At 43.4% G+C, this 20,381-nt stretch overlaps 2 protein-coding genes and 2 long non-coding RNA genes across 5 annotated transcripts; 3 read left to right on the top strand and 1 right to left on the bottom strand.

The window, feature by feature from the left end:
* Nucleotides 1–5,969, top strand: LOC124674603 (NLR family CARD domain-containing protein 3-like). The gene is made up of 17 exons (XM_047210648.1): nucleotides 1–374; nucleotides 680–886; nucleotides 993–1,051; nucleotides 1,151–1,288; nucleotides 1,650–1,724; nucleotides 1,852–1,935; nucleotides 2,056–2,117; nucleotides 2,253–2,322; nucleotides 2,875–2,950; nucleotides 3,042–3,172; nucleotides 4,010–4,069; nucleotides 5,032–5,106; nucleotides 5,183–5,287; nucleotides 5,368–5,463; nucleotides 5,548–5,628; nucleotides 5,716–5,817; nucleotides 5,901–5,969. Exons 1-17 carry the CDS (start codon nucleotides 38–40, stop codon nucleotides 5,967–5,969), a joined length of 1,827 nt encoding a protein of 608 aa, XP_047066604.1. The 5' UTR covers nucleotides 1–37.
* A 729-nt stretch (nucleotides 5,970–6,698) lies between these two features.
* LOC124674594 lies at nucleotides 6,699–9,151 on the top strand. Of its 2 annotated transcripts, XR_006993060.1 has the most exons (4): nucleotides 6,699–7,259; nucleotides 8,047–8,226; nucleotides 8,321–8,453; nucleotides 9,033–9,151. It is a non-coding gene; the product is annotated as an uncharacterized LOC124674594 (long non-coding RNA). The 2 variants fall into 2 exon arrangements; XR_006993059.1 differs by lacking the exon at nucleotides 6,699–7,259 and having other exon boundaries at nucleotides 7,819–8,226.
* A 2,305-nt stretch (nucleotides 9,152–11,456) lies between these two features.
* Nucleotides 11,457–12,494, top strand: LOC124646423 (putative xyloglucan endotransglucosylase/hydrolase protein 1). The gene is made up of 3 exons (XM_047186539.1): nucleotides 11,457–11,726; nucleotides 11,813–12,012; nucleotides 12,101–12,494. The coding sequence occupies exons 1-3, from the start codon at nucleotides 11,457–11,459 to the stop codon at nucleotides 12,492–12,494; spliced, it is 864 nt and encodes a 287-aa protein (XP_047042495.1).
* Nucleotides 12,495–12,988: 494 nt separating this feature from the next.
* LOC124674586 lies at nucleotides 12,989–16,745 on the bottom strand. The gene is made up of 3 exons (XR_006993058.1): nucleotides 16,684–16,745; nucleotides 14,852–15,199; nucleotides 12,989–13,369 (listed from the first exon to the last, which is right to left on the bottom strand). It is a non-coding gene; the product is annotated as an uncharacterized LOC124674586 (long non-coding RNA).
* Between the last annotated feature and the right edge of the window lie 3,636 nt (nucleotides 16,746–20,381).

Below are 20,381 nucleotides of genomic sequence, written 5' to 3'. Positions count from 1 at the left end.
TCCATCTTCCTCCGCCCGACAACACCATCCACATCCCATGGAGTCCTCCCTCCTTCTTTCCTCCTCCTCCTCCCGCCTCTTCCTCAAGCCCTCCCTCCTCGCCCCCTCCTCCTCCATCGCACATCGACGCTACGCCTCCTTCCGACCCAAGCTTCCGCCTCGACGCTTCCTCTCCGTGGCACCGCGCGCTGCGTCCGAGGTGTTCGACGGAATTCACAGCCAGGACAAGCCCCCCGGGGTCGGGCGCGGGGGCGCGCGCCGGAGAGCCTACCGCGAGGCGCAAGGGGAGCCCTCCGCGCCCCCCGTCGGCGCGGCAGCGAGGGGCCTCACCCGCTACGTCGTCCCGGCCGGGGCGTTGCTCGCGCTGAGCTTTGGTATAGCCTCACTGCTTCCTCCTCTTACCGCAGCACCGTTTATTTCCCTCTTCCGAATTTCCAGCTTCTGATAGTTGAACAGTCATCTTATCATCACCAGCAACTTGATCCCCTGTTCACTGCTAAGTACTAGAAATCACATCTCGGTACGAAATACTCTGTATGTATGTGCGCAGCCTAGGCCAGCTGGTGTGCTGCACGGGATGCTAAGTTTATTATCATCATCTCATGAATCACGATGTTGTACATGTTGCATTGAAAGTTGGTGTTTGGAACGCCCACTAATTCTCTGTTTCAGAGGACAGTCATATGGAAGGTGGTTCAGCATTTCGTTCCTGGGAAGAGGAAGGACCGGGTTCCTGGAGAACCCGCGTCTTCTGGGGCCATGTGGTCCTTCGCTGCCGGTTCCAATTTGTCAACATCTACAAGCTTTAAAGCTGAAAAGGAGTCCAAGAAAAACCTAAACAAGTTCTACAAGGAACTGCGGACGCTCAAAACCGTTAACATGGCAGGTTGCTAGCAACTGCATGCGCGCTCAACCTCAAATCTCTTCACAATTTTTGTAACTCAACTAGTGTATATATGGCACTTCTCTTTAATATTCTAGCTGTTTGGCAGGCCGTCAATTCGGCGACGAGGGTTTGTTCTTTCTGGCAGAAAGCTTAGCCTATAACAAGGTTAGATATCTCAAGTAATGGTTAGATGTAATCTGAATGCAAACTTCTTTCAGATATCCTAGTATCTTTCTGAACGTTGGTTGTTGTCTCTATTGCCAGAGTGCAGAAGAGGTGGACTTTTCTGGTAACGCGATAACAGCTGTGGGAATAGAAGCCTTTGATGGCATTCTCCAGATAAACACAGCTTTAAAGTCTCTCAATTTATCTGGAAATGATATCGGAGATGAAGGAGCTAAGGTCTTCTAAACCTTATCATCTCTGCATTCTGTTATGTTCTGTAGTTTGTCTGAACTTATGGAGTAGATATTATATATTATGTTCTGATTTTTGTTCCACGTATACCACGCAAACCATAGAATATGTTCTGATTTTGTACTCTGAACTTATTGCATGATAGCTATATTGTTTGATTTGCATTACAATTATTCACATATATGTCTAACTCGAGGTTTTCACCTCATGTTAGTTTCAGATATTGAGTTACTATTTTGCTGATGTGATGATTTCATTACTAGCAGCCTGACCTTGGCATGTAGAAAAATAATTGAATATATCCGCATAAATTCCCACTGAATGTAACACTCATGAATGCTTACAGTGTCTTTCAGGTATATTGGTAGAAAACGTAGGTATTCAGAAGCTCCTGCTGAACAGTACCAATATTGGAGATGAGGTTTTCCTCTCTCTCTCTCTCTCTCTCTCTCTCTCTCTCTCTCTCTCTCTCTCTCTCTCTCTCTCTCTCTCTCTCTCTCTCTCTGCATGTTTCCATGGTGTGGTGTAACATGAAATTCTATTTTCAGGGAGCAAAAGCGATTTCGGATATGCTGAAAAAGAACAAAACAATACGCTTTGTACAGCTCAGCAATAATACAATCGAATACAGTGTATGTATAAATATCTACTGAAGCAAAAATATTCACTTGGATCTCAAAAGGAGAAAATGCTTCCAAATGATAGCATCCTTAATGAATTTATAAGAGCATCTTTTTCTTGTCCTCGAACAGGGTTTTGCAAGTATTGCAGATGCACTTCTTGAGAATAATACGCTACGGAGCTTGTATCTCAAGTTAGTCGCTCACAAACCCAGTGCATTTACCTGTGATGGACAAGGATTATACATATGAAGCCATGATCAGTTTGACAGTAATTGAATTGATTTTATGTGACTAACTAGCGTTGCACTCTGTTTGATGTATTCTAGTGGCAACTATGGTGGTCCTCTCGGTGCATCCAGCCTAGCAAAAGGAGTTTTAGGGAACAAATCTCTCAGGGTACTACTAGATATATTTGATTATATTTCCACATTGTTTGATTATGCTTTCTTTTGTTTTTGGTAAATTTCAATGTCCCATAGAAACCATATTTCCATCATTCTTCCTACCAAATTCAGAACAGTTTTTTTTTGGCTCACTCTAGGGCGAAGTACTTTTTAGAGGGTCCACATTCATATGGATTCAATTTTCTCTCCTACATTTTTACGTTCCCTTTTCAAAACAACCAACCGGTTTGAAAAATGAAAATATGCTAGAAACTAAAAGATGCATGGGCCATGATTGTTAGACCAGCCTTTTATTTTCAACATATAATAAATATATAATAACATAACCATTAATCAGGAAACATGTTATGTATCTGGCACGTTGGTCAAATTTTGTGTTCTTGATGGAGCTTTTATGTCTGTACACCTATTTTCATATCATATATGAATATGCCCAAAGATCCTTACAACCATATAGGTTGAATTGCAAAATAAGAACTTTTGTCTGTGAGCTCTTGCTTGTTATCAATTTTTTCTCATTGTTGATTAACCTTAACATTGTTAGGAACTTCACTTACATGGTAATGGGTTTGGGAACGAAGGATTACGGGTGTTGATGTCTGCATTATCTGCTCACAAAGGTGTCTTTTCTAGCTATCCACGCTAACTTGGTTATATTTAGTTGATTGGCTGCAAACATTCATAATTCAGGGTTATTTGGCTGTGTTACAGGCAAGATAACAGCCTTGGATATTGGCAACAACAACATTACATCAGAGGGTTCTCATTATGTTGCCGAGTTCATCAAAATGACGAAGTCTCTACGGTGGCTCAGTCTTTACATGGATGACGTTGGTGATGAGGTAGTACTGTTGTTACTGCTTACCCTTGTTTGTTAATATTCTTGTGATGTCTACAATATATTAGGACTGCCTTAGAACTTTGGATGTCAGTTCCATTCTGTCTTGAACTTGTGGAGCGTGGAGCTATACCTTTTTCACGTTACTAGGATCCGTTTCAGAAATTCTAAATACTCATATTCCTATGGTTATTCTTGCTCTTCCTGAATGGAAAAGAAACCGAGTTGAGTTGACCGGTATATCGTGAGTCTACTATACAAACTTTCCTTTGAGGAGTTACCAAGTACAGTGTACTGTACCATGTACCAAGAAACCTCAAAAGACGTACCCCCTTTAGTCGTTTGGCAGCACATGTGGCTCAGAAAAATGTGGCCCAGTCCATTCCCTCACATGGCCTATACCCTAAATGAACAACTGCACAGACCCACACCTTCGTCATGGCCGCGTGATGTCTCATAATCACTGAACTGGTCTGAACACTATTATTGGTACTTTAACTAACATGGACTTTGGTGTTGTAATTGCTTCAAATTCAGAACCTGTTTACGTTAGATGTATTTACTGTTTTTCACATGTTTATGTTTTTGCTCTGCCTGTAAAGCTGTGTTGGTTGTCCTGCTGGGTGCTAGTAAGTCCTTGTTCTGTAGTCTTATTGCTTATTCATTGTTTAATACCTTCACTGCATTGAATAAATGAGGACAAATACATGATTGCTCACATGAGTTCACACACATCAATGTGTAAACATATCTTGCAATTCTATGCATCACATTTGCAATTCTATGCATCACATTTGCAATTCCTCTAGTTTTTAATGTAGATTAACATGATTTTTGCCAGGGTGCTGAAAAGGTGGCAGATGCTCTGAAACAGAACAAAACAATTTCTACAATGGACTTTGTGAGTACTATTCCCTCCCTTCCAAATGAAGTGACGCTGCTTTTTTTTTTCTCCAAAATGAGCGAACCTACACACTAAAACGCGTCTAGATACATGTGAATCTAGACAAATCCGCGACAATTAATTTGGAACAGCGGCAGTAGCATATAGTATAGTATGCAACCTTGTCCTGATGTTATGTGATAATATGATGCTTTTAAGGAATAATGTGAGAATAGGTATCTCACAATGTGTTGCTACTACCGATGTTCCAAATTAAGTGTCGCAGATTAGTCTAGATTTGCATGTATCTAGCCACGGTTTAGTGTGTAGATACATGCAAATCTAGACAAATCTGCAACACTTAATTTGGAACCGTACTTCATAAACTATGAGCAAGGTAGTCAGAGTCAGGATTCGGAGTTGGATCGATTTTCGTCAGGCAGAATCGAGTCGTAGTATCGAATCGTAGAATCTGGGATCCTACCATACTTACTCAGAGATCTTTTTATCACATAGAAAGTTTATGTAATAGTATAATGGAGATAAAAATTATAATACATAAAGTTTCTAGCAATAATGTTCTAGTGATAGATCATTTGAGATTTGGTAGGTAAATAAAGGGTAGTAAAGCAAGTGAAAATGGCTTGGGATGTTTAAGTAGTATCCTTGTATGGTTTTGCGGATGGAAAAAATAATGAGTTAGTAGAATCGGAAAAATCCATAAAAGGGATCGAGATTCTACATTATTCTAAAGGATTCTATGATTTGGATCGGGACTCAACATGGATTCTACGCGATTGGGACAGCAGCTTTAATCCTAAACATCGTGCTCTAGTTGGAATGCAGGAGTTTTGTGGCAAAAGAAATATCCTAGAAATTCCTTTGATGTTCCTGTTTCCAAAAATGGGAACGAGGCAAAAACAGAGATATGTGTTCTTGTACACCTCTATGCTCTAGCACTGAAGTTTTTAACCTTTCAGGGTGGTAATAACATTCACTCTAGAGGGGTAACTGCAATAGCTGAAACTTTGAAGGAGAATGCAGTGTTGACAACAGTAAGTTAATTATCATTCAGACTAGTTCACTGTGCAAAATAAGGTACTTTCATTGACTCGGGACTGTTACCTGTAGCTGGAGTTGAGTTATAATCCAATTGGACCAGAGGGGGTAAAGGCTTTGTGCGATGTTATCAAGTTCAATGGCAAAATCCAAACCCTTAAGCTTGGTTGGTGCCAGGTAATCTTCAGAACTTAATAGAATCATACATGCAGATTTAAGTGTCCTTGCCTCTTCAGCCAAATTAAATGATCTTGCAGATAGGTGTGTCAGGTGCAGAATCCATTGCTGATTGTTTGAAGTATAACACAACATTGTCGACATTGGATTTGCGGGCAAATGGACTTGGAGATGATGTATGTGCAATTTGTTGATGCATGTTTCTTAAACTTGCACGTGCTGTATGGTCCATTTTTTTACTCTTTGTTCTGTTCATGAAGGGTGCTATCTGCTTGGCGCGAAGTTTGAAGATAATCAATGAATGTTTGAAATCACTTGACCTGTGTTTTAATGAGATTAGAGTAAGAAATGCAGTTTTCAGTGTATTGCCTATTGGAAGTTCACTGCAGATCTCCACTACGCTTGAACATCCTTTATACTTGTGACAGGATGATGGAGCATTTGCATTGGCGCAAGCACTCAAGGCTAATGAGGATCTTACAGTCACATCATTAAATCTTTCAAACAACTTCTTCGGTAAATTTGGACAGGTTAGTTGACCTATCAATTGTAATATATCTATTTATGGTGGCACATTTGAATTTATGTTGACGGTTTATTTGAGTCAATACAGGTTGCTCTGACTGAAGCAAGGGATCATGTATACGAGATGACTGGAAAGGAAATAGACATTTATTTTTAGGTACCATTGATTTCTCTTCGCATTGTGGCGAAAAGGTTTAGCTTCTCCACAGCGGCATGCTTTGTGCACAGTTAGCCGCGTAATAGAGGCTTTTGGGCATTATACTTGAGTAGATCAAGTAAATTGGGAGAAGAGCATGCTTCGTGCTTGTCATGTGAAATTTTGGTAAACTACTTGACTGTAGTTTAGTCATTCAGCTGTTTATATGCAATTTTGTCTGAAAGCACTGATCTCGAACTAGTCATTCATGTTGGCTGTAATAGACCATATGCTTCCTTTTCTGGTCTTGAATATGGGCAGTTAGTGCCGCCTTCTGCCAGCTTTTCTCCCAAACTGGTTGTCATTTGGTGTACATATAATACTAGCTTATTTATTATGGAATCATATAGCGGCCCCTTATGTACCAAGTCATCTTGACGCTCAATGATTTTGTGATCGTTTTGGGCTGGGTATTCTTTGGATTTCCAAAGGCTGCACCCTATTCGTGGAATGGGAACCAGATAAAAGTTATGGCAGTTGTCATGTCATTTGGGAGCTTAATGTATAAAATTCGGTAGTACGGTATTTCAATTTTAGGATATACTCCCTCCGTTCTGAAATGTAAGACGTTTAGGGATGTCACGTTCAAAATTCGTCACGCACAAATTTTTTCCGAGTTTCCCCTTTTACCCCCGCGTGCCGTGTCGCTCCACCGCCCTGCTCGCTCGCTTGGTTCCTCGGGTAGCTTGCTTCCATGGCGCACCGCATTTCTCCGCCCGCGTCGCTGCCCCTCCATGGCGCCGCCCCTCCCTTCCTCTCGCTCCCCACCACCACCGTCCTCCCCACGAGTATCCCCTTCTTCCTGTCACCCCGGTAGACACGTCTTCGAGATCAAATGTCGCATTTTTATGCTCCGGCGCTCGATCTGCATGTGGTGCCGCTACACCTGCGTGCGCTGGCCCTCGATCTGCTCAAATGCGGAGAGAATAGGGAGCAGCGGATTTGTAAGTGGCGCCGGAGTGGCAGGAAGACGGCGCCCTCCTCGTGGAGGAGGGCGACCGCTCCGTGGCCGCTGACCTTCGTCTCTGCGCGATGGCCGCTCTCTGAGAGCAATCGCCGCGTCGAGCGCCGAGGTGCCCGCGATTCCTCTCTGAGAGGCCATAGCGAGGTTTGATTTGTACGAGAACAACAGCGGCACTTGCGTGGCCGTCGCGGGGCCGCGGGGGCCGATTACTGCATCGTCGCCGCCGACACCCGCCTCTCCGTCCGATACAGCATCCTGTCCCGCGGCCACTCCAAGATCGTGCAGCTGTACGTGCTCTCGCTTCCCCCTTACTCTCGCTCTCTGTTCCCTTCCCAGTTCCCATGGACTATTAGAGTAGAGTTTGTGTACAGTTCTTGTGACAGTTAGCTGCAATTGCAAATCTATACTCAGGTTCTGAAATTTCACGAGCGCTTCAAAAAGTTCTTGTAGCTCCTCTTGCGATGTGTTAATTTGGTGGTAAATTAGTCCAAAAAGTTTATCCTGAATAAGGCTCCTAGAACGCCAATTTTACAAGGAATAGCTGTTAGAAAGTGTATCCATGTCTGAAAATAGAACTACTGTATAACATGTTGTCTTCTTGAATTTCATCTGTCAGGTTGACAAGCTATCATTCAGAGAACAAATGGCCTGCATTTTGAAACTGTGAAACTTTATCCAATCAAGCATTTTGACCATCTACACTACTTGTATTTTGACTGGTTACAATCATCTGGTGCGGGTAGTGGCACCACAGGTTTAGGTAGCATGTCTACTAGGAGTATTATTTTTCAGATGAAAACTCTGACACTAACTTATTATGCAAGTGCTGCATACATGTTTTTCGAAACACTTGGACTGTAGCCTACCTATTTTTTACATATAATTTCTTGTTCCTGCTGGCTCATAAATATTTTCTCTGTTTTTGATGTTTTTTAGAATGTTTTTGTTTATCTAGGCCCTGAGGAGTTATGATTACACTGATGTACAATTCAGGGTTGAGTAATTTACTCCTTCCTGTAATATTATTAGTCCTGTTACATGTATGATTCACTCGTTACTTTTGTGTGCCTAAAGGCTGGCCCAGTAATTTGATTGACGTGAAGATTAAGGTTAGAAGAGATGGGAGATGGGGCTCAGGAACGAAGCTGGGGCAGGCAGCGATGGAGGCCAGAAGAGATGGGAGATGGGGGAAGGAAATGGCACAGGTCGAACATAGGTGGTGGGCAGCGACCGCGGATAGAAGAATGGGAAAAAGTGACCACTCTAAGAACGACATCAAATCACTTGGAGTAATTTGTTTCGCGTTATTGATGTCTGACCATTTTATGCCATGTCTTTGTTGTCACAGGTGCTTACAAGAGGGTGCTTGTTGGTGTAGAGCGTGGTAGAACTGTTCCAAATTGGCATTCTAGGAGATTGGGTGGTGGTCTTGGATCAAGCAGGATTGGTGGTGTAGATGCTGCCTAAAAGCATTCTTCTAGGTACATTCCTTGTGTATTTGAGTCTGGAACTGAACCCTGTGCCTCGAATGGCGATGGTGAAAATCTGGGTTGTTTCCTGAGATCTTCCTGTTTCTAGCCAGAATTCGAGAAGAAACCTATATTATTGCAATCTTCTACTCATGTTATTTACTCCTAGTATGTTTGAGGCCGTGTTTCTTCTTAGCAGCCGTTGGTACAGTTTGGACTCATGTTATTATTTACTCAATCACCAGCGGTGAGTTGAGGAAACTAGCTGACAGCGCTACCAACCACTATGGATTCGCCTGCTCAATTTGTAGTTTTCATCAAGCAAATAAATTGCTGGTATTCATCTAAATGTTGCAGGTGCTAGTGACCAATGCTGATCCTGCATGTAGCATAGAAATTGCTGTCAAGAATAGGCTTACTGCATTTTACGTCACTGTTGCTAGGAATAGAAATCTGACTTCCTCTTGAGTGTTTGCTGTGGTTACATTTGTTTTCATAATTTGCTCATGTTCCTAGGTGAACTTGTGTCCTTTTTGTCAGTGATACTATGTCATTGAAGAAAAACTTCATCCTATCTGTCTTTTATCACAGGTGCCTTGCCTGGGAGTAGCTGCCTTGCCAGAGTAGGTGCCTTGCCGGAGTAGCTGTCGTGCCGGAGTAGCTGGGGCGGAGGTGCTGGACAGGGACGGAGGTGCTGGCTGGGGGCGGAGGTGCTGGACAGGGCCGGAGGTGCTGGCTGGGGGCGGAGGTGCTGCACAGGGCAGAGGTGCTGGACGGAGCCGGAGGTGCTGCCTAGGGGCGGAGGTGCTGGACGGGGCCGGAGGTGCTGCACAGGGCGGAGGTGCTGGACGGAGCTGGAGGTACTGCAGGGGGCGGAGGTGCTGGCTGGGGGCGGAGGAGTCGCTGGGAACGGAACGCCATGGAAGACGATGATGCGGGGAAGGCGATCCAGATTGAGGAGGGTACAATTGTAAATTTACACGTTTTTCACCTGGTCGGAAAAAGTCCAAAATGTCTTACATTTTAGAACGGAGGGAGTATGAACTAAAATGATTTTTGTGCCCTTGGGGCCAAACTAGTAAAGTGTTCCTAGTTTTAGATGAAAAAAGGGTGTAAAATGTGATCGCTTTTGTCCTCGCCAGCAAACTTGTCACACATTTCACTGCCGTCACACATGCAACACAGCCGGAGGATGGTAGTAGCTAGGTTTAGTCTGGTTATGACGACATCAGCTAAGACCCTATCTGAAAAAAACACATGCATATGTCATGAAATCAGCTTTGTTTTTTTTGTGGGTGAGTACCATAATTATTGTAAACATCTTGTTTGACAGTTGATTTAGTCTGTCGGAACAAGAAGATAACGTGTGTAGTTTTGGTTTCCTTGCTTACATGCTAATTATCCTGACTAACTAATCTATGTGGATATATACGTTGCCATTGTAAGCAACCACCATCCAGATTTCGTGTCACAACAAAAACTTCATGCGGGATGTGCTGATGGTAAACTATTCTTTCGCCAGTTCAACTTGATTAGAGCAAGTACTCTTCACAAACCGCTGTTGTACGTTTTGGTTGGTGACATCATAAACTTGGCGTGGCCTTGACTGTGCAGAGCTACGTGGGAAACGTATCTGGCCAGGCAAGTCTGCCGCCTTTTCGGAAAGTATTTGTGTTGTTGCCACTTGTCATACGTCTCTGAATTGCAATTATCTGCAATTATTTGGCTAAATCTGTGGTAAATATGCCCATTCTCCAGAAATGGACGCAAAACTGACTAAGCACTAAACCTTGCTGGCTGCAGCACATGTGTAAACCGCAACAGTGAGGTCGTCATACACTATGCTCGATTGGCCGAACTGATGGAGAACAGTGGCCAACATATTTCAATATATACTCTCCTCACATCATTAACATCAAAGCTTGACATTCAATATATTTCAACACTCCACATACGTAAGGCTTGACGCCAGTAACAACTTTTGATTTGATAGTGTGTTGGCTGGGTTTTGAACTTGAAACCTCCTAAGAGTCAAGACGGATACTGTACTATTAAGTTTCAATGGAAAAGAGTGGGCAACATATTTCAAGGACTCTGATGCAGCAGAAAGATTTGGCACAACTAAGCTCTAGTATGCGGCTGCCAGCTGGCTGCCCTACTCCACCAAACTGGCCTAATTCGCTGCTGCTCGAAACAGCTTGCTGCCTCGAGGACTGCCACTTGTTTGTGAGCCGAAGTGCTAAACTTAATCTTGAGGTGGTTTCGACTCTAGATTTAGTCTAGACCTGCTCCCCTGCTTTAACCTCCATGGATAGAAGAAATACACGCGACGGATCGTCATCAGAGAGTGTCGTATAGATATCTGCACAGCTCTTATGTTAGATATCGCTTGTCGAAAAGACAAATTAACTGAGGCGATCGATAAATTTTGTAGACTCTACCTCTTAGATGTTTAGGACCTTAGAGACGAGATTAACAGATATGCCTTAACCAAATGCCATGCATTAAGTAGTACGACCTCCATTCGCTATTACAAGATGTTTTAGATATTTCAATATGGACTAGATACGAACCGAAATGAATCGACATACACACTGAAACGCGTATAGATACATGCATTTTCGAAAAAACCTACTCTAATACATTTTATAATAATGAAGGGAGTGCTTGTAAGGGCTGAGTTCTATGATCATCGGGTCATCAACACCCAAATCGAAGAAGACTCAGTACCGCGACGATGGCGATATAGATATCTGCACGACTCATGCACATGAGTGCGTGGCCTAACTAAACCTCTTTTGCGGTGGTCGAGAAGCCTGGCCGCCAGCAAGATAGATATATCGGTCTAACTAACGTGCACACAACACACGCCGTTCACGCTAGCTTCCCTGTTGCCTGCATCTGCGATCAGTTGGCGATCGAAGCCTATATAAGGCAGCGATAGGTGAGCTTCACTTTGGTCAAGCAGCAAACGCGCACACGTACATCCCGTGGCCAAGCTATAGCGAATCAGCAATGGCGTCCAGTGTGCAGCAGCCATGGCTTCTTCTCCTCATCGTCCTCCTTCCGGCCGTGGCTGCTAACCCGATCTTCGACGAGAACTACGCGCCGACGTGGGGTGCAGATGGGTATCACCTGGTTGACCAGGGGATAGAGGTCCGTATCACCATGGACAGGAACTCGGGCGCAGGGTTTGGCTCCAAGCTGTCGTACGGCTCGGGATTCTTCCACATGAGGATCAAGATACCCGGAGGGTACACGGCCGGGGTTGTCACTGCCTACTATGTGAGTATCTGATTAGGGTTTTGTTTTCACATAGTACTTCTCGTTCGTTAACTACCTATTCAGAGCAAAAATGTCTTGCGTGTTAGCTGTCGTCGGATCCTGACAGCGGCAACCACGACGAGGTGGACTTCGAGTTCCTGGGCAACGTGGACGGCAAGCCCATCACGCTCCAGACCAACGTCTTCGTCAACGGCCACGGCGACAGGGAGCAGAGGCTGGGCCTGTGGTTCGACCCGGCGGCCGACTTCCACGACTACAGGATACTCTGGAACCCTTACCAGCTCGTGTACAAACATATATGCCCCTAGCTAAGACCCCTAGAAGGTGGCCTCAGAGATCGAGTACACTGAATCAATGTCTGAATCAATCGACAGGGTGTTCGTGGACGAAGTGCCGATACGGGTGATGAGGAACATGACGGGCCGGGTGCCGGAGTACGAGTTCCCGGCGAAGCGGATGCGCCTCCGGGCGAGCATGTGGGACGGCTCCGGCTGGGCGACGGACGGCGGCAGGACCAAGATCGACTGGAACCGCGCGCCCTTCACGGCGGCGTTCCGGGGCTTCGGCGTCGACGCCTGCGCTAACACCAGCGCCACGCCGTGCGGCTCGCCGGACCTGTGGTGGAACGCGCGCCGTTACAGGAGGCTGTCCGCCCAGCAGCGGGCCGCCTACGAGAACGTCAAGAATACCTACATGAACTACGACTACTGCACCGACAAGGATCGGTTCGCCAACGGCAATGTGCCGCCTGAGTGCAGCTACGACTAGCTAGCTAAAGCTTTCGATCAGTCAGAGAGTCAGATTGTTTAGGACTTGCGATTATTGCTACTGTGCCTTGTTTCGGGCGACACGACATAAACAGATCCTTATGGGCAAATGAAGATAGCGTCAAATATTACCCTCAAAAAAAAAAAAAAAAAAAGATAGCGCCAAATATGGACATATCTAGGGAGCAATCGGGGGCTGGTTTGTCCCACCGAGCCCTCACCCCAAAAAGGAAATTTCCCCAACTAAAGCGGTACGCCACAATAGCCCGTAATCCAATTTCGGGAAGAAAAAAAACGCGCTCCAACCTCTCTCGTGTGAAAACGCGCACCATCCCCACATCGCCACAGGCCCAGGTAGCTTTCTGCCTTCTTTTACCACACCTCCACTTCCTCCAGAAATGACCATGGATCTATAGTTACAGATACAAACATAGGAGAAAACAACTTCAAATAAATTGACACAGACACCGAGTTAACATCGTCGCTGCCTGGGTAGAAATTCGAAAATGGTCAGATTTCCATGTCTTACTATCCCACAAGTGGAAAAAATGAACTACACTAATCAACCTTGGCATTTGCTTACACGCTTACAACTAAAGATTTATAATTGGACAAAACACAACAATCCAAAAAATGGAAATGGTGGAGGATAAGCGTTAGAGGCTTGAGCCCAGGCGAAAGTCCACGACGGTAGAGCCACCTCCTAATCCCAACACAGGTCCCTTCTGTTTGTTCCGACGACTTGGAAAAAACACCCGCCAGTCGCCGCCTCCGGGCACCACAATGCGCCGAAGGAAGTTGCTCCTACGCGCGAAGGCAGCGGCTGCAGGTGATAGGCACACGATAATAAGTGGCGCCCTCAGAGAAAGTACAAACCTGTATCATAAAAAAACTTGAAAATATGAGAAAGAAAATTAAAAACAACTTAGACTAAGATCTCTAATCAACTTAGTTAAATGGCAGAAGCAACTTAATTACATTGGCAGGACAACTTAATTAATAAACCCAAGTACTTTAATAAATATAAAATCTGTGGCGGAACAACCATGGATATGTGGAAAACCAAGAACATTAATAAACCCAAGTACGTTAATAAATTAAGTGGTAGAAGCAAATTAAGTATATTGGCAAAAACAACTCCCACTACATCCATGTATATGTGGAAAACCAAGAATTTGCATAAAGGTTCAGTGCGCAACATAGGCTAAGATGCTTAAACAACTTAATTAGGTGGTATAAACAACTTCAGAATCTTAGAAAAACAAACTTAAATTAGTGTGTATAATATAAAACTTATGCAATCAATATTATTTGATTGAGATAATAACTTGCCAATGTTTGAAATAACAACCTAATTAAATGAAAAGGAGAAGAATACAACTTCATAAACCAATATTTTCACGTATATAGTCGCACCTGGATCTGACCAAAAAACAACAGTCGGCTAATCTAGGGATGCTCAGAAAACAGAATGAAACAAGAAGCATTAGGTAACTTAATCTGAACTAATGTGCAAACTAAAGAGCAAATTTGTCATGTAAATGATTTGAGTGGTCAAACCAAAGAAACAAAACAAAAACAAAACTCCTACTACATGGACTGTGAGTAACTTGACTCTAATGGCAAGGACATACTCTGCGGTTAGTAAGATCCTAAGTTTCTTATACACCATATTTAGCAGTAGGCCTGTCAGTGCCAAACAAGACCTATCAAGTAGTACTTTGCATTTCCCACCATGCTATTATGCAATATGATGGAACTTACAGCTAACTAAGATGGGCAGAAGCAATATGATGTACATCACTGTCCTCTTGAGCTTTTTATTGCAAAAATTTCAAGGGGATGATGAAAACAACTAAGATCCCTGCCAACCAAAATCGAAAATGCCAAAATTGACACTGGGAACTTGTTTATTCCCTTGTTCAACATATAAACGCCAAAAAATGTCTTGTGGTATGGTACGTCTATCCAGATTAGCAACTTCATGACCAGTTGATACAACTTAGACATTACCCGTAGAACAACTTAGCATCAATGTTTAGATGACTTATCATCAAATGTTTACAACTTAAACATTACCTAGGAACCAACTTAGCATCAATATTTATGCAACTTAAACATTACCCAGAAAGCAACTTAGCATCAATGTTCACGCAACTTATACATTATCTAGAAATCAACTTATTATCAGTTTTTGCACTACTTAAACATCACCCAAAAAATTAACTTAGCATCAATTTTACGTCAACTTTACCAGAAAGCAACTTAGCATCAATCTTTAGCCAAGTTAAACATTACTATAATGCAACTTAACAACGTAGCAGGCAGCAAGTTAGTTAAAATTGATAAGCAACTTACATTGGTCGGGGGCAATGGTTGGCTCGAGCTAGTACTCGAGCTAGGCATGGGGGTGCTGCGAGCGGCTCAATCTAGGCATTGTGCTCTCCGCCACCGGCTCAAGGTAGGCGTCATGGCCTCCCCCACCGCCGTGCTTGATATGGTACTGGCTGCACCGTCCGGGATCCACCGCTTCTAGGTATAGGATGCCAAACTCTATCTGGTAGAAGCAGATGCTCCACCATGAACCATCTCCTCCAGGTCCGGCTACCGTGCTTGAGCCACCATTGTCAACCAAACCATGGTGAAGCGGCAACGACATAGTCTTAGGATGATGGAATCTAAGCCAAATTCAACACATTACCACCGCTATAAAAAAAATTAACAACAACCGGATCAGCAACTCAACGAAAACCAGTAGACAACTTAAGAACTAGTGGATATCTTGGCATTAAAGTTGGGTATCATAAGGTCGATATACTATCAGGTTCGAGTGCATTCATTTTCATACAAAAAACTATGATATGTCACCAGATCAGCAACTAAATAATTTTCAGTGGGCAACTTAGCAACAACCTATACACAACTTAAAATTAAAGTTAGGGAAAATTAGAGGTATTGATAGGTTACAGTTCAGGTATTTTCATGGCTCACCCTACAACAACTCAATAACTCAATAATACAGGATAGGCGACTTAGATAAACTCGAAAGAACATGACCCAAGATCTTAAAGAGTAGACGTACACGATTCTTGCATCAACTTAGTAGATAGGTACCTGCAACTTGGTGGAATGGAAGCTACAAATTGGATAGTTATGGAAAACACCAAGGAGTGTCTACGGTGACTACAACTTATTGCACAACAAACTACAACTAATTAAATGCACCCGAAAAGCAACTAGGTAAGCCGGTAACTACAACTTACTGCATGAAAACTGCAACTTATCAAATGCACCTGAGAAGCAACTAGGTAGTCCAGTAACGACAACTTAGTGCATGACAAACTGCAACTTATAGATTGATATTATAGAACATGCAAGAGAACCAAATGACAGAAATCTAATTAATTTCTCATTCTTTTAATTTCGGTTAACGCTTAAATAGTTATGATCATGTGAGACACTTCATGATTTTTCCCAAAAAGAATCCAGACTAAAGTATTTAGACCTTATGATAGATAGATAGCTCCAGTTTTGCAGATATTCTATCAGCTATATAGATAGATCATGCTTTATGATTAACAACATTATGTTCTGGTCGACTTTGTAATCATGCCTAATGAAGGAACTCAACAGACACCAAGCCCAATGTTGATGGACGAAAAAATGGTGACATTATGTATGTCTACAGTAACTGATATCAGCGAACAACTTGTATTAAAGTTACTTGTTTACTGTCAGAACTCCAGCTAACAGCATATATGCTCCCAGTATCTACAGCCTGCAAGTATCTGTATTTTGTTGGTGCTTAACACTTCAATGACTACTTGCCCATTATTTGTAGAGACAGTATAAATACTGATAAATATCAACTATCCACATGATTCACCCGAATTTATCTGAGAAAAATACTTACATGAAAGCCATCTAGCTATCGAATAGCAATGAAACAAGGTACACATGGAAGTCAGTGTAACTTTAAGGGAAATCAAGTCCATATTGTAAAATTTTAGATCAACTTCGATGAAAAAATTCAGCAGTTCAGTTTAGTGCCTACAGCCAGAAACCGAATAAAACCTCCAACTGCTGGCACCAAGACAAGTATACTCAGCCAGTTCATTGCGTCAATAATCCTTGGTAATTCCATCAACAATTAGCATATGGATTATATGAAGAGAGCGGAAGAGGTGAACCTGAAGTTGTCGATGCGTCAGAGGATGCGCTGAACATCCTCTCGAGCAAACCAGCTCTGATTTCCCCGCTGCCACATCTGGGTGCTTACGGGGTACATGAAGGGGAAGAGCAGCGCAGGAAGATGTAAGTGGTACAGCGCCGGCCGGGCCAGATGGCGGCGGTGGAGGAGGCGCATGGTCGTGAGCACCGTCTGCAGGAACCCCGACCACCCTATCCCCCCACCCCACCGACCCACACATCGACGTGAAACCTAGATCGGTAGGCGACAGTGAGCTTGAGAGCTAGGGGAGACGAGAGGTGGCCTGGAGAGCTTGCGAAGGAGAACAGGTGTGGCGGAATTCGCCGGGCCGGATCTGGGACGCCACACACCAGCTCCGCGGGGACGCGGGAAGGCGGGATGTCATGACGCCAGTCGCCTAAGGGGTCGGAGCGCCGAGCGCGTCAGTTAAACCCCCGCCGTTACCCCGAGCCGGGCGGCGTGCAGTGGATGCTGCGGGGCCTGGATCTAGGAGGAAGGGTAAGGGGCGGGCGGCTCTCGCCGTGGCGCGGCAGGAATGTGAGGCGCGCGGTGGCGCTCGCCGGTGAAGCGATGGGAGTGGAGGAACATGGCGGCGCTTGCCGGCGGAGCAGAAAAAAGTGAAGGGCGCCGCAGCGCTCGCCGGTGGAGCAGAGGAATGGATGGAGGAGCGCGTCGGGCGCGGCAGTGACGTGCCGGTCTTCTCACTCGCTGTCAGAAGGACTCACGCGACCCGGTACCGATCAAGTCGATCCGACGGCCAGGAAGCGAGGGCTCGTTGAAGCAAACCAGCCACCGTGCACTTTTTAGCACTTGGGCCAAATATTACCCACAAAAAAAAGATAGCGTCAAATATTGGTGGACAAAAATGGCTTCGGTCCACTATGGCGTCTTCGGGACAGCTCCACTCCAAAGATCAATCGCTAGGCATCATGAAGTTGTCCCACTTGCATTCTCTAACAGCCGACTAAGCCCTAAGGTGTGGCATGTCTATGTTGTGCCCTTATTGAATGTTTTTTCGATAAAGGGCGCTTTATTAAAGAGTATTAAACATTACAACCGGTTTCTGCATAACGAAGATGTGCACAGTCGCATGGAACCAAAAGTATCAAAAAGAGAAATATATATATATAAAAAAAGCGCAATACAAGACTTCATTCCAGAAAATGCATATGCGCCTATAGCGATGTAGGACCAATCCGAAGATTATGCCGCCATCCATATTGGATAAAAATATCTCTCGCCGTATCCTCCAACCATGTAGACACCTCCATAAACAAATCGCGATTCTTCACACGATTTAGAGATGACCATGAATGGAGCGTAGTTGTGCACATAGCATAGCGATCAAATTACGGCAAACGCTCCTATCCTAATAAGTAATTTAAACCTATGGTCCATACCATTGCCGAAAATATTCGCAACGCTACTTGGTGGGTATAAGGTAGAACCTATCTAGATGACTTACCATATAGCTCTAGCAAAACCGCATTGGAAGAATAAATGTTTGATACTTTCGTCATTTTGATAAAACACACATCTCTTAGTTCCATGCCAATTGTGTTTCGCAAGGTTGTCCTTAGTAAGTATTACACCTCAGCGAAGATACCACGCAAAAATCTTTGTTTTGAGCGAAATCTTCATTTTCCAATTTTTTTTATTACTATCAACCGACACATCTGGCTGGATTAATGCCTTGCACATGGAATTTACTGAGAATTTACCACTCTCATGTAGGGTCCAATGAAACTTATCACGCCCTGACGTCAAATGGACTAAAGCCATACGCTGTAGCAAAGCATTCCATGATGCTAGCCGGGGACCAACAAGGTCTCTTCTGAACATCACATTCGGTGGTGAAGTTTCCAACACCTTAGCGATTGTTTCGCTTTTATAGCGCACAATATTGTACAAAGTTGAATATTATTCTGGGAGTGTAGCATTACCTAGACTTTTATCCTCCTAGAACCTTATTTCTGAGCCATCCTTAATTGAGAATGAACCATATGGGTAGAAGTATTTCTTCGTCGCTATTAGGCCGGCCCAGAAATGTGAATCCCCGGGTTTCTAATAAACCTGGGACAATGCACTTGAACCGATGTATTTCCTCTTTAGAAGAGTTTGCCACACCCTGTCTTCGGTAATAAGCTTAAAGAGAAATTTACCTAGCAGGACTCTATTCTTGACCTCAAGGTCATGAATCCCAAGTCATCCTTGATCTTTAGGGCAGCAAACTACATTTCATTTAGCCAGTTGATATTTCTTTTTCTCATTATCTCCTTGCCAGAAGATTCTTGATCAAAATAATGAAGTCGATGCAAGACTCCTTTGGATAACTGGAAGAAGAATATCATATACATTACCTTATTACTCAATACTGAATTAATGAGAACCAAACTTTCTCCCAGGGATAGTAGTTTTCCTTTCCAACTACTCAACCTTTTTTGTAGCCTTTCCTCGACGTGTTTCCATTCAGCATTTGTGAGCCTCCGATAATGTATCGAATTCCCAAATACATGATAGGAAACTGGTCTTGCCCACAACCAAATAGTTCAGTATAAAGGGAAACATCGTCTAGGGCTTCTCCGAAGCAAAACAACTCACTTTTGTGAAATTTATTTTAAGACCTGATAGCTTCTCAAAAGCTGATAAAATTGGTTTCTCGCTTTTTCAAGGTCTTGTTCCATAAAGAGAATATATCATCAGCATATTGAAGGATAGATAGTCCACCATCCACTAGGTGTGGTACAACCCCTTCAATTTGACCATCATTTTTTGCACGCTCTATTATTATGACTAACATATCAGCCACTATGTTAAATAACATGGGTGATAATGGATCGTCTTGCCTTAATCCTTTTCTCGATTGAAAGTATCTGCCAACGTCGTCATTCAGTTTTATGGCCACACTTCCACCGAAAATAAAATATGGATTAGAGTGCACCACTCCTCTGAAAACCCCTTCATTCTAAGAGTTAGCTTTAGAAAGAACCACTTGACTTTGTCGTAAGATTTTTCAAAGTTAAATTTTAAAATAACTCCATTTAGCTTTTTCAATGTAACTCATGCACCGTTTCATGCAGGGGTACTACTCCATCTAGGATATTCCTTCCTTGCATAAAGGCAGTCTGAGTGGGGCGCACAACATGATCAACCACCGAATTAAGCTTAATAGTAGCGGTTTTAGTGAATATCTTGAAGCTAACATTAAGAAAACAGATATACCTATATTGTTGGATTCTTTTTGCTTCATTAACCTTAGGCAACAAAATAATATCACCGAAATTTAGGCGAAATAGTTCAAGTTGTCTAGCATGAAGAATGCTGAATAACTCAAGTAGGTCCGACTTGATGATGTCCTAGAAGTTCTGATAGAAGTATAGAACTCTGCTGGGAAACCATCCGGACCAGGCGCTTTATTGTGTTTCATTTGAAAAACCACCCTTTTTTTACTCCATCCTCGGAACAAGTGCAGTAAGAAGGGCATTTTCCTCATCAGACACTTGTACAAGGAAAATGTCACAATAGTGGGATTTTTCCTTTCTTAGCTATGTGCATCCATATTGCCATTAAAGTTGCAGATGCTAGATATAGTTGGTATCTTCACGATATTAATATATTCTCTTTGTCAAATAAACCTCGCGAGCATTTTTTTTGCCTCGGGTCAATTTGAACATTCCT

This window comes from Lolium rigidum, chromosome 1 (genome assembly GCF_022539505.1).
Source record: "Lolium rigidum isolate FL_2022 chromosome 1, APGP_CSIRO_Lrig_0.1, whole genome shotgun sequence".
Taxonomy (NCBI): Eukaryota; Viridiplantae; Streptophyta; class Magnoliopsida; order Poales; family Poaceae; genus Lolium; species Lolium rigidum.
Note: the sequence above shows the minus strand (reverse complement) of the source record. Positions and strands in the feature narration are given on the sequence as shown.